Here is a 16710-nt window from a genome sequence, read left to right as displayed (position 1 = left end):
AGAGTGGTTCTCATATTGCTCTTTTCTACCAAACAGAAAGCTGGGCCAGCCTTGTTCTCTATAGATTTCAGTAGTGGCAGAACACCAAATACAGCGAAAGAGTTCTGGGGAGAGAGAAAAAAAAAAAAAAAAAAAAAGATATAAAAATAGATATAGTTAAAAGACAATAGAGAGGATTAGGAAGATCTCTAGGCAGAGCAGAAGGTTGCAAATAAATTGCTCAAAGATGTTCATGAAACATGAAAGGACCCAAGGGTCCTCTATATACTAAGAGTATTTGTTATTTAGAAGAGTAGAAGATGCAAAGAAGAAAACATGAATTATATGCTTTTTCAAATAATGTCCTCTGATACATCTGATACAGTGCCATGCTTTTGCAAAGGCACTTTCCCACTTTGGTCCTACAAGCATCCATTTAGGGCTTGTGTTTTTTAACATCCTCCTGTACAGTTGGGCAAGTGCAGAGAGAAATTGAATAGAAACCAAATCCACATTCATCTGGGATACATGCCTTTTCCTAGCACTCTGTCAAGTATATTCAGAATAAGCCAGAGCTGGAAAAACACATCCTTTATTTCTACCCACCTTGCTTTTACTCAGTTCTTTCCCTAATGAAAGGTCTAAAAGGCTGGTGCTCTCCCTTGACACCCCAGTGCAGCCAGGAGTTGTGCAGCCAGTCTGGGTGAAATGCCTCTATCAACATCTTCTGACACCAGAACCACCTCCCACTCATATTTTGGGCTACGTCCCTCTCCTTCCTGTCCCCTCAGAGCAGAGCAATCCTGGGGCTGTCCTGCACATACGTCCCCAAGGACCTGCTCCCCAGGCTCTGAAGTGCCCCCAGGCCACAATTCCCACCAGTGGCAGCACCATTTCACGGCAGTTGGGGGTGGCCAGAAAACAGGGTTGCAATCAGGCCCTGCTCAGCACTCTTCGCCCTTTGGGGCTGCAGCATTGCGCCCTCTACTCCCTCAGTGCCAGGGACTGTCGGGGTGCCATGCCGGGCACAGGAAAGAGATCATGCTTGGAGTACTTGGTCATATTACTTTGCATCTTAGGAGGTGGATGTTGTCACAGTTTTCCACTAAAAGGGGGCGTGGGGATGTGGCTGAGATTTGGGAAAGAAAAAAAAAAAAAAAAAAAAAAAAAAAAAAGGATATACATCTTCATAAGTAACAGTGACTGGAAGAAACAAAAGTAGATACTAATACCTCTTGTCCCAGTGCATATTCCATTAGTTCTACAGGATGTTTTTCTAGGAAGAATGCCCTCTCTCCTTCTTCCTGTCTCCCCAAATCAGCAGTGTTACAAAACAGGGAGTCTGCTTCATTTGAAATGAAAACATCCCTCTCAAGCTGATATACTTGAGATGTCTCCTGGTCAGTCTCCCAGTGTACTACATAATTACAGCCTACTTTTGTTTCAAAAAGAAGAAAAGTACTGATAAAATTGTACTGATGTTTATCTTGGAAAAACATCCTTTCTTTAAGATAGTGACTATCTAGTATATGGTTCTTTTCCTGTTACGCATTGATTGACAGGTGGACAACATATTATTGCATATACTTCAAATTCCATGAATATACATGCTGAACCTAGTGGTTCACCTAAAACTCCCTTCCTGATGTTTTTGCTATCAGGAAACTCTCCAATGAACCATCCTAGTGACTTCAGACCATAGGCCATGCCTTCAAAACAACACTTTTAAATCTGAACATACACAAACTCAAATCACTCAACAGGAAAAATGTATTCCTTCACTTTCTTTCCAACAGAGAGGTAACACAAGGGGCCACAAGAAAAACTGTAAAAATTTAGAGCAAATAAGGAACAACTGCCTAGGAGTGTAACAACTTCTGGCAACCTAAAGTCTTGAGACTTCTTCAGTCAGGGGCTGAAACTGGGCTGCTGTGTTTAAAAACCTGCAACAGACCAACCCATCAAGAAGTTTTCCAAGCAGTTTCATACTTTCTGCTTTTTTCATTATTCTGGGGCAATGAGTTCCATGATGTAGCTATGTTTTCCGTGAAGATGTCACTGTTTCATTTGTTTAAGTCTGATAACCAAAAAACACTGGGCACCTACTTATATAATGAAAAAGAGTAACTGGTACCTGTTCATCTCCAGGCCACTCAAAATTGTATGGTCATCTACCACAACCACTTAACCCTCAGCCACCTGCTTTCCAGGAAGAAAACGTCTGCTTCAAATATAATGTCTCCTCACATCTAAGCTGTTCCATACCTCTACTGGTCTGGTTGCCTGCAATTTGCCTTTTCCAATTCTACTATTACCCTTCTGAGTTTATACGCCGATGTAATGAGATTTTTCTCTTTTGTTCTCTGCAGTCTTATGACAACACCTAACATTCACAGTGGCCTTTTTGACCATCATCAAGACAGAATGATGTCTACAACAAATGTTTTTTGTTGTTGTTGTTTGTTTTGTCTTTTTTTGTTGTTTTTTTGTTGTTGTTTCTTGTTTTTTTTTTGTTTTGTTTTTTTTTGGCTGCAAAGATAGCTGAAAGTGCACCACTGTATTATACAGGGTTAGGGTTGTACCCCACTCTCCAGCATTCTTTTTCACCTATTGACATAAAGATTTTATCAGTTTCTCTCTCTACTATGAGACCTTTACACAATTTCCAGCTATTATTTCAGACAGGTAATTCTGCAGTAGCAGAAATGTTGTTACCTGACTATTCACTGCTTTCCCAGATTGCTTTTTGTTTCTTTGTGGTTTTTGTTTTTTTCTTTTGTTTTGTTTTTAAATGTAGAGTATAAACTTTACATTCACAGAAAACTCTGTGAGACTTCACTGGCAAGCTTCGTTGTGGAACCTAACCATTAATTCATATATTTCCCCATCTTTTAATGAGCAATTAGTTTGTCAGATGGCTCTCTTTAAGACTTCTCAGTGAAGTTAAAGAATAAGTATGCTGCATTAACCAGCAATGTCACTGACTCCTTCAGAGAACTTTCTGATAGACTTGAGAGCCATTGCTCCCACTTGCAAAAGGAAAAGAAACTTCTTTGTCTCTTTGTTGTATCATGGATTCCCACTTACCGACTAATTTATTCTTTACTAGGATTTCTGACAAAGCACCTCTTTATGCTTCAACTTTTCTGTTACCTCAGAATTCTCTCCAGGAAGCAGACATTAGTGAGAAAAGAAAGATTAAAGAGTCCAAGGAGAAGTGTAAAGAGAGAATTTGCAAAGGACAGAACAAGAGTGATACAGTGAGAAGCCTGTGTACTCATCAAAATCTCCCGATTTCTAGTCCTCAGTGCCTTGGACAGGTATGGAATGCACAGTTATTCTGACTGCAAATTCTTCTGGACCCCCCACATATATGTTCACATATATATATATACACATACTCATACACACACAGAATTTATATATATATATATACAGTCTGAATGTTATGTAAGTATGTATGTATATGCATATGTAATGTTATGTAAGAATGTATATATATGCATACAGAACTTACATAACTACACATACACTTTTTAAGGCAACTTCCACATAAATACAAATAAATAAAGCACATCTACACTGTAACTACCTAATTACTAAGACTGCAATGCAGAGACACCATCTTCCAGAAAAGAAACAATTTGACCACACAGCACATGTCAAAAAAGTTTTAGTGAAGAAAAACAGGCCCCATAGTTCTGCTCAATATTAACCAACAGGCTAATAACTTCAAGGTGTCTTTTACAATCATAATCATTGAAAACACTAAGAGTTGGAAATATCTGTAGCGTAGCACGCTGTGCTTCTGAGCTGTTCCTCAGCACAGTGATAACTAGCCAAGTTACCACATAAGGTAAATAAATGAATCACCGAGGGGATACAAGTGTGCATTTACATACATTTGTTCTGAGTTTAGGGTGTGAGGAGAAAAAACAAGATATCAGCCAGCTTAAGAAAATCACGTAGCAAACTGAACGTACAGAAAGCCTGGGCCATTCAAATGGCTACAGAATCACTACAGTGCAGGAGACAGAAAGAACAAAATAACAAAACATTGATTCACAATAAGTTATTATTTTTGAGGGCTAATTTGTGAATAAGAAAATAAGTTATCACTGAAATGCCCTCACAAGGAATCTCTTCCATCTTACAGACCAAAAATAAATTATATATAAAAAAAAAAAAAAAAAAAAAAAAAGGTTTTCCTCTTTCACTCACTCCAGAAAGAACAAGGAGGAGCATAACAGAGCTCTTTCCCAACTTTTACCTGCTTTTTTGATGTCAGGGTGGGGTGAACAGAGGTGGGAATGAAGCAAGAGACAGACTCTTGAAGGCAGAATGCATCAGAAGGAAACAGCAGGGCAAAAAAAATCTGATGTAACATTAATCTGATCACTCACACCTGAATAATACATTCATTAGATAGGCAACTAATATCAGGTTTTAGTATTTAACTAAGCATGGAATCCAAGAGAGGAATGACACAGACTTTCTCCACAAAACAATGCATAATTCAATGGCTGAAGCGATCACCACTGTCAGACACCATCTCTTCATTTCATAGAAATTTCAAATATACATTTAATGGAGTGCGCCACTTTCAGGTCACTGTCTATCTCTTTGCATGCATTTCAGTTCTCCCTATGACCTGAAATAAATTTTGCTTCATGCTCTCATGAGATCAACAGCAAAAGAATGATATGTAGTTAAAGACAAACAAATTCATTTTAATATGTCACCCTAGTGTTCCATGTGTTAGCAAAACAATACAAAGAAAACTTTCAATACCACTGACATGATGAATCAATAAAATTATCATGGCACTAATGAAATGCACCTCCTTGTACAGTCAGAGCAATGAAAACTGATCACAGTTAATTGTTATTTTTCTTTCTTGACATTTTGATTACAGTCCTTCGAAATGGAATTTTACTGCTGCACAGAGAAACAACTTCAAATTAAAGAATTCATCCATTAACATAGAAAATGTTGTAGCTGTAATTATATCCCCAGTTCAGGAAGGTACTTACCACAGATATAATTTTAACAGAACATAGAAAATTTAATCTATAAACTGAATACAGTCTGCAATAATTAATTTTCAGACTTGGTAAGCATGCATGATTCGAAGAATGTACTGTAAGCATTCATACCTGAAAGAACTTAGTGCATCTTCTTCAGTGGGGTTGAACAAATGCTCTGATAATGTACTGATTGCTTGCAACATGGAATGTGCAAAACAAAATAAATTATCAAAAAACAACTAATTCCACAGAACTCATGGGAACTCATGAGGAAGCAGCCAGCAGTGTATTCTGTACTTCTGAGTCATAATTATAAAGCTAAATAAAATATAAACTTACTTTTTTTCTGATCCACTTTTTGGGGTACAGATGAATGGGTAGGACTTAACACAGGCAGAGTGGTCATCCTCTCTGTGATGTTGAAAGATGCATTTATGGGCCACGAAGTCTCTCCCTCTGCAGTGGCAAACAGCTGGGTGCTATATTCAGAGCCCTCTGCCAAAGCAGCATCATTTGTAGGATCAGGATTGAGGACTGAGGCTTGAGATGTAGAGACAAATGAGTTTTCCTGGAAAGTCTCTCTAAATATATTTGAGTTCTTGTTCATTTGGCCAATGTGGGATAAAGGTGTGGTGGCCCAGGCAGGAGTCCATGTGCTGAGATCTGCTGTGGGATTAGTTGTGGAACTGTTTTCAACCATATTTGGCAAAAGAATGTCAGATGTTTCAATGTCACCATTAACTGTGAGGACCTCACTGCCATTTGAATAAAAGCAAGTTTTTTCTAACACTCCTGGAAGAAAGGAAAATATATAGAGAGAGAAAAAAAAATATATTAGCTCATTGGTACAGTTGACTCTTGAGTATAAACAACGCCCACTACCACCTCTACCAAACCTCATTTTCAGTTTGATTACTGCATTTACCAAAATGCCCAGTCTTGTGACCACACTTAGCCAGCGTCTCAGGTCTGCCAATTCCAGGCACCAAACGCAGCCTACAGCCACTCAGATATCCTGAGCCCCTACCTCCTGCTCTTACAGAATCCTTCTCCTCACCCTTTCATCCACTTTGCAGCTAGATTGAATCAGCTCACTCAGTGTGAAATTCAAGGACTGGACAGGAAGGAATCTGTATTAATCACAACCTGAAATAACTAACAATGCCAGAAGACCCTAATTCCAGTTACAGTCTGAAAGGATTTGGGGTTGAGAAGTTTAATATGTAAAAAGAAAAGGGAACCAGGAGAGCTGAAAAACAATAATTTTCCTTTTTCACTGAGTAACATCTAACTGTGGCAACCGGAACTAGAAAGTTAAACTTGTAAGGGGTTCAATGAAACCCTTTGAGATTTACCATATACTTGTTTACCCATACTAGGTTGTTTTGGCTCAATTGCCACTGACTGTGAGTAAAACTTGGTGTCTGACTTTCACTAGCAGAACCCAAGGGAACTTTATGTACGTGAAAGTTTCTGTTTTTCTAGCAGCAAATGTGCATAATTCATTGGGGTTTGGAGGAGTATGCCGTGGGTATTTTACAGAAGCATCAGAAAATCTCCCACCCACAAATTATTTCAGCAGCAGTATCTCTTTCTTGAGTCCTCTGGTCAGGCCAAATGGGAAGACTGAATGTGCTTTGACTTCACAATGGGGACCAACAGTAATATGATTTGCTAAAATCTTAGAAATCGGAACTAAGCATGTACAGAAATTGTGCTCACTCATATATGTAGCTTTACTTGGATCCTGCGTTTCCAAATAGAGTTTTAAATCTCTGTGAGTAGGAAACCTACTTTGTTTCAAGTTTCAAACTTCAGTCATTTTTGTTGTAGCTTTTAAAAATTTTTAATTAACTACTTTTCCCCCCTTGGAAAAGTGTGTATTTTTTCCTTAACAATAACCTTAACTCAAGAACTCGAGGTGTTTGTTTGTTTGTTTGTTTGTTTGTTTTAATCTCATTCTCTGTCCTCCTCCCTCAGCTCTTGTCTTCTCCTCCACTCAATATAAAAATAGAAAAAGCCTGGAAAATGTCAGTCCCAAAGAGCTATGAATAATTGAAGTTAAAGTAAAAACGATCGGCTATTTATTCAGCAGAATAGTAGGAAATAAATTACATGTGAGGTAAAAGCTTGAAAGAAGCTTAAACATTTTTTTTTCTGTTGTTTAACACAGTGGACCAATAAATACTGTTAAGGAAAATATGCATGTTACCCCCTGAATTCTATCCTATCCCAACTCAACCTTATTTCATTCTCTTTCTGGAACTAGAATAATAGCTGTCACTACCCATAAGGTCATTTATTTCTTCCACTGAGATCCCCAGATGCCTGTTTGCTTCTTCAAACCATCTTTCCAACAGTAACATTTTTGTTCTATTTTCAGTTTCCTAGTGATAACAACTCGCCTTCTTTTTCTTGACAGGGGGACCACATAATGAACCTCTTCCAGACAACAGACCTTCCCAATTGTATCTCAGCTGACAATGAGTATTATTAAATTTCTTTTAAGAGCTTTTGCCTACAAAATAACCTTTACAGACAGCACCAGAAAAGTGGAGGAAACAAGAAGTTGGTATTACCAGCAGGAAGGCTTATGGAATCTGGGTACATGTAAATTTTGTGTTTCAGTTTTCTCAGATCTTTAAGTTTTACCTTAACTTGTAGGTTTCCAAACAAACATTTTAAGGCTGAAGAAGTTTGAAGAATCTAGCTTTTCCACCTTCTAGATGTGCTCCAGCCACTGTTTTACTATGTGTTGGCAGGTACCATCAGTATTAGGAAGCTTTAAAAGACTGAGTGTAGCAGTGTTCTTTTAAATAATGCTCTTAGGTAATATTAGGAGATGGCTCTAGACTTTGTCCCAGCCAGCTAGTTGCAGTTGCTTGAGCTCTGCTGCATATGCTCTTGAGAGAGGTAGGCATAACCCTCTGCTTGGCTTTCACTGCTGGCCAGCTCTAGGTGACAACTCTGTTTCCAGATAGCATGTGATGGTTTTGGATCACCTTCCCGAGGCACTTCATTCTCCCCCTCTTTCCTCCTATCCTCTCATCCTCCCAGTTCACAGAGTAGAGAATTCAAACAATTAATTCCAGGGTATAGTCTCCACTCTCTTTCTGATTTAGGCTTGTATTTTCATTGATTATAGTCCTTTTCTCCCTTAAATACTATGGTACATCTTCAATCTTAAATTCAATTTACTGGAGATTTTTTTTGCGGCTTCAAAAGTCCTGCAGGAACTATTTAAATTTCAATACAGAGCTGAAGATAGTAAATCATAGCCCAGATAGCTAATTAGTTGAGAAATAGCTGTAGCCATTTTGGAATTGTGTTTCCAGCTACAGCTGGACATGTCCAGATGACAGAAATATACAGCATGATGGCTCTTATTGTGCTTGGTACAAAACCAAGGAACTGGCTTAAGATTCATTTGGTTCAAAGCAATGCCTTGCCAAGACTCTTATTGATCACTTTCATTCCCCCAATAGTGAAGAGCAAGTGGAATGTTTTATTTAAAGATCTGAAATGGACAGTTAAAAGATCTAAAGAATAGTCTCGCTGTTTAGGCAATTAAAGTGAGATTTTGGCAGTTTATACTGTGGGTGATTTCTAGTAGTTCACAGCAGGAAATCCCAAGAAGACCACATTTGTTTAAAAAGCTAACCAAACAGAGCAAAGCAGCCTACCAAAGCATGTGTAATGGATTAGGCTGTTACACAGAGAATAGAATGATGGATCACTGCTGTAACTAACCAGCACATACCCACTGAGATTTCTTCTGCAGGGTCTGCCCTATGAAGGCATTGGCACATCACTGATAATCAGAGAATCATAGAATCACGGAATGGCTTGGGTTGGAAGGGACCTTAAAGGCCATCTAGTCCATACCCCTGCCATGGGCAGGGACACCTCCCACCAGACCAGGTTGCCTAAAGCCCCATCCAGCCTAGCCTTGAACACCTCCAGGGATGGGGCATCCACAGCTCCTCTGGACAACCTGTTACAGTGCATAACCACCCTCTGAGTGAAGAATTTCTTCCTTATATCTAATCAAAATCTATCCTCTCTTTCAATTTAAAACCATTACCCCTTGTCCTACCAGTACCTTGTACAAGTCTCTCTCTGTCTTTCTAAGCACTCTTTCAGTATTCAAAGACTGCAATAAGGTCTCCCTGGAGACTCTTTTTCTGGAAGCTCTCTATTTATGTTTTAATACTTGGAGCTCTCTATTTATGACTTAATCAGCAGTGAAACATACTAGAATGACAACCACAGAACTTAGCTCCTCCATTTGGTGATAAGATGATAATTTCCTACCAACAGGGTAATTTGTGTGAGTCAGTCAAGACCATCAACTCATTTCTTACACTGTAAATCATCATACCAATGTCAGAGTGTTAACAGCATTAATTTATTACTGATATGCACTGAATATGGACTACTACTCTGGATATAATGTATTCTAAATAAACAGAACAGAATACATTATTTCACACACATTTTAAAGACGTCCATAGAATTTGTTAATTTAATTACTGACATCAAATATATTTGTTTCTAGGCTATCAATGCACATAAAGCAAAAGCTGAAAACTGAAAGTGAAGTACAGTAAATTTTAACCATGAAAATTTAAGATATGCTTAAGGGAGCTTTGCCAGTTTTAGAGATGGGTAATAACACCAAGTCTTATTCTTCACCCCACCGTAATTACATTGACCTAATAGGAGATAGTCCTGATTTTTGCTGTGTAAGTAGGATCAGAACAAGTCCCATTTCCCCAGAGGATTTCATACATTTTAATGAGTATTACGTCGATACATGCCTCAGAGGAGGAGAATGAGTAGATCTGACAAATACACCTGCTTTTTTATCTGCTTTCTCACCAAAGAATTAAAATCTAGGGCAGAGGATATGAAGGATACAAATGGAATGATAAACATAAGGAAAGTAAACTGAATGGCATCATATTTCCTAATTGCCAGACTTACTAGTCTTAGACCACTTCAGCCTGTTCTCAATTTAAAGATACATCCCAAGACTCAGTTGTCAATCATAGCATTCATTAGCTTTGTTATTTTGAATTGCCTAAGCTAAGTTAAATGAAAAGAACAGGTCTACAACATCTTGTTGCAAATCCTTTACAGACTGAATTGAGAAAACAGATTTAAGTTGTCTTGGTTTTGACAGAAGTGAAGGTGCTAATGCAATGTGTTTGGTTCCTTCCTGCGCTTGCTAACTGTTTGGTTGTATGGTATGTAAGCTGGGGGTTTTAAAGGGAAATATAGATTTATATGTGATTTATATGTATATATATATATACACACACTCACACATTACCACAATTGTTAAAGATTGTGGTAAAAATTGTTACCAAAAACTGAAGTAAAAATGCCACAGCCTCTCAGCACTGAAAGCAAAACAATTGTTTTTTTGTTTGTTTTTTTTTTACTTTTGTTTTCAAAAAAATTAATGGTTTAACCCAGCGTAACTGTTTTTCTCATGTTTTAGTTGAGGCGATTTAATGACAAGACATGTCAGCTTCTCTGTAGTGGCAACAAAAGGAAGGCTTCTTAAAGTTTTGTTGGTAATAAATTATTAGCTCGATAATTCTGTAACAGACACAGAGTTAACAGACTAAACCATTGCAAATTCTAATATTTCTGCAACAAGTTTCCACAAAGCATACTTGGGGTTTTGCACTGATATATATTTCATACTTAGTAGAAAGAAACGTATTTTCCTTAGTTGAACAGTAATATTTTGTAGACTGTTCAGAAAGATTTGTGGATACTTATAAATTAACCTTCACCTGAAAATAAAAAACAGATTTACACATCAATGTGTGACATAAAGGTACAAGTATTCCATTCCACTGACAGTTATCTAAATGTCTAACATAAATATATTTTATAGTTGTAAAACAACTGCTGAAAACCATCTACATGCTATCTATTCAAGGTAGTCAGATCATCAAAAATATACCTTCAGAAATTCAGAAAAAGAATTGTTACATAAATACATTTTTACATAAATATATTTATTACAAATATCATATTTATTTCTCTGAAACAAACATTATTTCACTAGGTGGTTTAGTTTGTTAGGTAGATGTGCTAAGATACATCTTTAATGTCCACATTAGCACTTGAAAAGGAGACTAAAATTGAGATAGAAATGCATTAATTGAAAACAGGCCAATTTACTCTGTTAGCACTCACCTACAAAGGTAAGCAGAATAACCAGCAAAAGGATAAGGGCACAGATGCACGGAATCAGTATTAGGAGCAAAAGACGAAGGAATTTGGCAGAAGCCAGTTTTTGAGAGCAACCGTTCCCCATATTATCCTCATCTGCTCCTAAGACCTGAAAAACAAAAAAGCACAGTTTTATCATTCCAGTGTCAGTTAGTAACTCCTATGTTTGCAAGGACAGTCCCACCCATTTCACAAAACAGCTAGATTATTTAAATGTATGCTACAAATTGTTTTTAGATTCTTACCGAAAAGCCGTATATAATCTTCCTTTTTGGTGGACAGCCTAGTGCAATCATACCATTAATTTTAGTTCACCCAAAATCCACAAACTTAAAATTTTGTTGAAATTTCTAAACCTTTTACCTGATGAACTAGAAGTTGGGTAGGCATTTCATTGGAAAAAAAAAAAAAAAAAAAATGTAAAATACATAATACATTTAATTATTAAGGCTAAATACATCTTATTTTCTAATTAAAAATAATAAGTTACCAATTATTCAAAAAGCTACACATTCTTTTTCTTTTTTGATAAGGAATCAAGAAATTATTATAACCTTTGTTTTAAGTGACAACAGCAGTGGTAAAGAGCACTCCATTATTTGCAATAATGCTCATTTTCAAAGTACTTTACAAAGCTATAACTTATTCAGTGGTGTTTACAAGTAGAATTTTTCTGTTCTACAAATGGAATATGGAATAATAAAGAAAAATAATTTTCTGATTTCAGCTGTGCTGCACAAACATCTGCCAAAGGCTAAACAGCTATATATATAATATTTAAAATATATACAGTAGTCTTGAGAAAAAGTCATTTTAAATATTTTTAAATCAAAATTAACTAAAAATAATTTAAAAATTTTCCCTATAATAAGGTGAAATAGAACAATTAACTCTGAACGAAGTCTTCCAAAAGGATGGTTTGTGAGTTAAAGCCTACAAATAACAGTTTAGCCTCTTTGTCAGGAAAATCAATCACACTGAAGTTGATCGGGACAGGACACAAGAGTGTAAATGCATCCATCACGCTGACAGACTCTTTCCAAAGAACATCAAGAGGAGGTTATCTATCACATATTCCAGTAATCTCGTAAATGCCTGTCTCTGCATGTTAACCCTTTGACCGGTTCTGTTCTATGTGCTTTTCTGTGAGGAACAGGTTACCAGAGTGACTAGCATGAATGAAAACTGGACTACTTCTTAAGGAACTAGAAGCTAGGTTTATTCCTGCCTAATCTCACTACTCATTTTACTCCCTTGACTGTGAAAATTTACACTGCTTAAAGACCAGGTAGCACTGAAAACAGGTATGGTGCCAGCATGGTGTGAGATATGAGCAGTATTTCACTTGATAACCCCTGTGCCTTCTATTACGGCAATTCAGTCTCAGCGCTGCCCAGCCTACTACTGGGCTTGTCTAGTGAGCAAGATGTAAACTGATGGTCAGCCTAAAGATGGTAGCATTCTCTGAACATCTTAAACAGCCAGCTCAGAGTTGTTCTGTCTGCTCATAAGGTGCAGCCTGGGTGAGTTGGCAAGGTCTGTAATCAGATCAGCATCATTCTCCACCATAAGCAAAATACAAAGAATGCTGGGGAAGCCAATTGGTTGTCACAAGTGTTTTTTCTTCACACATTCAGAAGTGACAAATGCTACAATTCAAGATTTTGAGATATCTCAGCTAATTTTCTACCTTTACTTGCAACTAACATTTCAAATACCCAGGTGCACACACACACACACACACACAATTGAGTGAGTTTCAGTAACCTAACTCCAAGTAACAGAAAATCCTTGCTTGACTACATGACATCTTGAAGTCCACACTTGTTTCACTTGCTTACATTTTCATATTAAAGTCTTCAAAGTCTCCAAAGTCTGCCTCAAGTTTTGCTTCTGGTCATGTTGGAGCATAGCAGCTTAGCAGCCACCTTCACTGAATCCCATAACCTTGGTTTGCTCAGCCTATATTAGATCCCTTTGGGAGGTCTGAGTGCAGGTAGCACAGGAATAACACAGCTCTGTTATGAACACAGCTCTCCCAAAACACAGCTGCTCTAACTTCAACTACTTTTGAAAGCACAGCCAAAAAAAAAAAAAAAAAAAAAAAGAGAGAGAAAATGACACTAAATTGCCTTTTCTGACAGTACAGTGGTTACACCATGCTCCCTCAGGAAATGTTGCTGTTGAGTTCAATCCCATGTTCAGCCCAAAAATTAGATCTACAACTCAGTAGATTACCACAATCATCTGAACATAGACTCTTCATGAATCAGAGCACACTATCTCTCGAAGTCGTGATATTCTGTGAAAAAGCATGGTTCTGCTGCACCAGGAAATGGGGAGCAGGACCATCACTACACCAACCAGTAAGCTTCTGAAATACCTTGCTTTTACATTCATGTTTCTGTGGGGAATTTCTTTTAAGTCTGTTGGCATTGTGGATATTTTAATCCAATGTTTAATCCAATCCAATACTAAAGGAGGACCTCAAATATTTTCTTTCTTATCAACACCTAAAAGTAACAAAAAATATCCCAATCTTTGCATTGGCAACTTACTACCAAAGATTGAAAAGGAGTCTGTTGTATCCAAATTTGCTTTCAGTGACTGCTCAAGAAAAGAATGTTAGATTGGGAAAGACATCCTTCTCTAAACACCCTGAATTGCTTGTTTTGTATAACAGCAAAGTAAATATTTACAGACAACTAAACAGCATGTCGTATTTTTCCCTTCTACAGGAAGAGATATCATGAAAAACACTAAACCTATTTAAAATCATCATTGGTGACTTAATAAATAGTCTTAACAGCAAGCCTTAATAGCATAGACTTAATAACTGCTAATTTTCCATCACTTGAACATCTATATGAGTTTTTTTTCCATCAATTTCTGTGGTGAATATGAAAAAAAAAAAAAAAAATGTTAATGACTCCTATGTCATCAATGAGAATTAAATGAAGAGTCCTAGATATAAATATAAATACATTATACCAACTTTTACCTATTGCCTGATACGGTTTCTTTTCCTCTTGCCAACAAATATTACAATACACAAAGAATACATGCATCACTTTTAAGTGCTATAGTATGCCAATGGCATCTGCAAAAGCTTTGGACATGCTTTGTCCTCCCAGTTCTTCTAGCCTAGCACTTTGTATCTTCCTGGTAGCCCATTTTTAGATCAGTAAGAAGTAAGAAGGGCGCACTTCTAATTTCGTTAAAAAATTGAAACTTGTGATCCCCAGCTGAGAAAGACTTCAAAAGAGTAATATCCCTAAGGGGCTATGAATCCAAAACCAGTCATAAATAACTGAACTGTCAGAGAAAAATGGGACTGTAGAAGGAAACATGCTTATTCATTTTGTGCTACATGCTTATTCATTTGGCCCACTTTAGGCCTCCAAGAAAAGAAACGCCTCCTTTAACTCCCTCAGTAGTCTATATTCTGAGTCATTTTCTAAGTACACAAAACTGAAGTATTTTCCACATATACATTTTTATCTCTTTCCAAAGGAAGGGCAAGAAGACTTAGAAGCAGAATCCTTGAGGACAGACAGAAATAAACCAATCCTAAATGCTAGAGGTTTGAGCGTACAATAGATTTAGCACAGTACTGGATCAAAACAGTTCCTCAGTTCCTGAAGAATACTGGTATGAGCTCCCTTCCTACCACTGATGTTAGAAAGCTTGATTTGAAAAAGACTTTTTTTCAGTTAAATGCTGTGTACACTGTAGGTAGGAAAGGTCAGTGTCTGGTTTTTGAGGCAACAAGTCATTTGTTTTTAATACAATCAGTTTTTGTATTAAACAGTCAGAATACTCGGTGCCTAAAAAGATCAGATAATTTATTCTGAGAGCCAAAACATTCTGTCTCTGGTGAAACACTATTAACTGCTACTTAATACCCAAACGCTGTTCTGTAAGTATTGATTTAATAAAGGAAATACACCATGAAATAACTCTGGGCTAATTTCAGGTCAGATTTAAAAAAAAAAAAAAAAAAAATCCTATTCTTATTTAGGACTGCTGTATCAGACTGCTCATGCTTAATTTTCTGAATCCACAGAGGCAAAAAACAGATGGGAAAAAATAAAATAAAAATAAAAAATAAAAACAGTCCTGTCTGACTACAGAAAAGCTAACAATTCATTGGACCAAAATTCATAGCTTGTCTTCTGCAAGATACGGGGAAAAAAAATCTTATGGGTGTCATTTCAATAACATGGCCTGTGATATTAAGGCCCAGAAATGACAAATTATATTAAGATTTATGGATGAAAAGCCCATGGTAGCATGCAATTTTCCTTTTAGACCCCAAAATTATCTAAGCTATTAGTTTATAAAACAATCTTAATTGTGGTGTAAGAGTATGACAAAAATACGTCCTGCTGTTCTCATCACAAACCTAACAAATGATCACCCAGTAAGGAAATATCACTAGGGCTAACAGGCTATGTTCAGTATTGTCTGATAAAGCAGGCTGGGTCTCTACAAAGAAACATGGAAGACAACTGCTGCGTCACAAACAACAAAATATCTTGAGCAAGCCATGCACCAAAGTACTACGCAGTATTTACAATGGAAAGCAGTGGAAAGATGACAAGAAGGGAGTAAAACCATGACATGCAGAATGTCACTAGGGGACAGTAAACAGGTGGCTTTGTAAAAGTCACAGTGCCATTGGGGAATCCAGCCAAGCTGGATAGCACATAGTTTTCATAATCTAACATATTTTCCAGACATGAACTATCTGCAGTTCTTTACATATCTTTGATATTGTTCCTATTCCAGTGCGCTGCTGTCACCTTTTGTGATGTTATCAACTCTCATGATGCTCGTCTTAAAGCTCTAGATATGGGACTCACACGAATGTGTCAGTGATGACAGCTTTCCTTTCCGTGAAAGGGAATATGGTTCCAATTCTCACTGTCATGGAGCAAAAGCTGAACATGTGAAGTGTCAGTGTTTAAATACATGATAGCATATAAAAAATAAATTTAAACTTACTCATTCTTAGATCCTCTTTTACCTGAGTAACAATATTCAAACGCCTGGGAGTGAGTAACAGAAGCTGCAAGTATTCTACATTTCTGTATCAGTTCTGTCCTGTTTACATGAAAGTCTGGGAGTCAGCAGTACACTTGCTGACTATTCCATCCAAAAAAAATGTAATGCCATGCTTTAATGGTCAATGTAACAAGTAGAAAGTGTAAGATAAATCACCCAAAGGAAGAGGAAAAGTCATATGCTAAAAGCAGGAATGGGCAAAAAGTCACTGAGAACAAAAGTCACTGGTTTTGCATAATCTTCCATTGAAAATGTTGGAGGAATCATAGAGCCAAGCTGTAATGGACCAACTAAAGAATGGATATTAAGGAAACAACAGAAACTGGCTATTAAGCAACTTTGTCTGCAAACACAATACTCAGATTTGAGAGCACACCACTGATTT

At 37.1% G+C, this 16710-nt stretch overlaps 1 protein-coding gene across 2 annotated transcripts in view; it reads right to left on the bottom strand.

The window, feature by feature from the left end:
- The window catches only part of CORIN (corin, serine peptidase), a 132883-nt gene that overhangs the window by 105237 nt on the left and 10936 nt on the right, over positions 1-16710 (bottom strand). For both annotated transcript variants that reach the window (XM_035325028.1, XM_035325029.1), the window contains exons 2-3: positions 11223-11367; positions 5346-5798 (exon numbers count right to left, since the gene is read on the bottom strand). In XM_035325028.1, the coding sequence (XP_035180919.1) occupies positions 5346-5798; positions 11223-11367 (598 nt within the window). The remainder of the gene's footprint in view (positions 1-5345; positions 5799-11222; positions 11368-16710) is intronic.

Source organism: Oxyura jamaicensis, chromosome 4 (assembly GCF_011077185.1).
Source record: "Oxyura jamaicensis isolate SHBP4307 breed ruddy duck chromosome 4, BPBGC_Ojam_1.0, whole genome shotgun sequence".
Lineage (NCBI taxonomy): Eukaryota > Metazoa > Chordata > Aves > Anseriformes > Anatidae > Oxyura > Oxyura jamaicensis.
The sequence above is the reverse complement of the archived record's forward strand: the minus strand, read 5'-3'. Positions and strand labels throughout refer to the sequence as shown.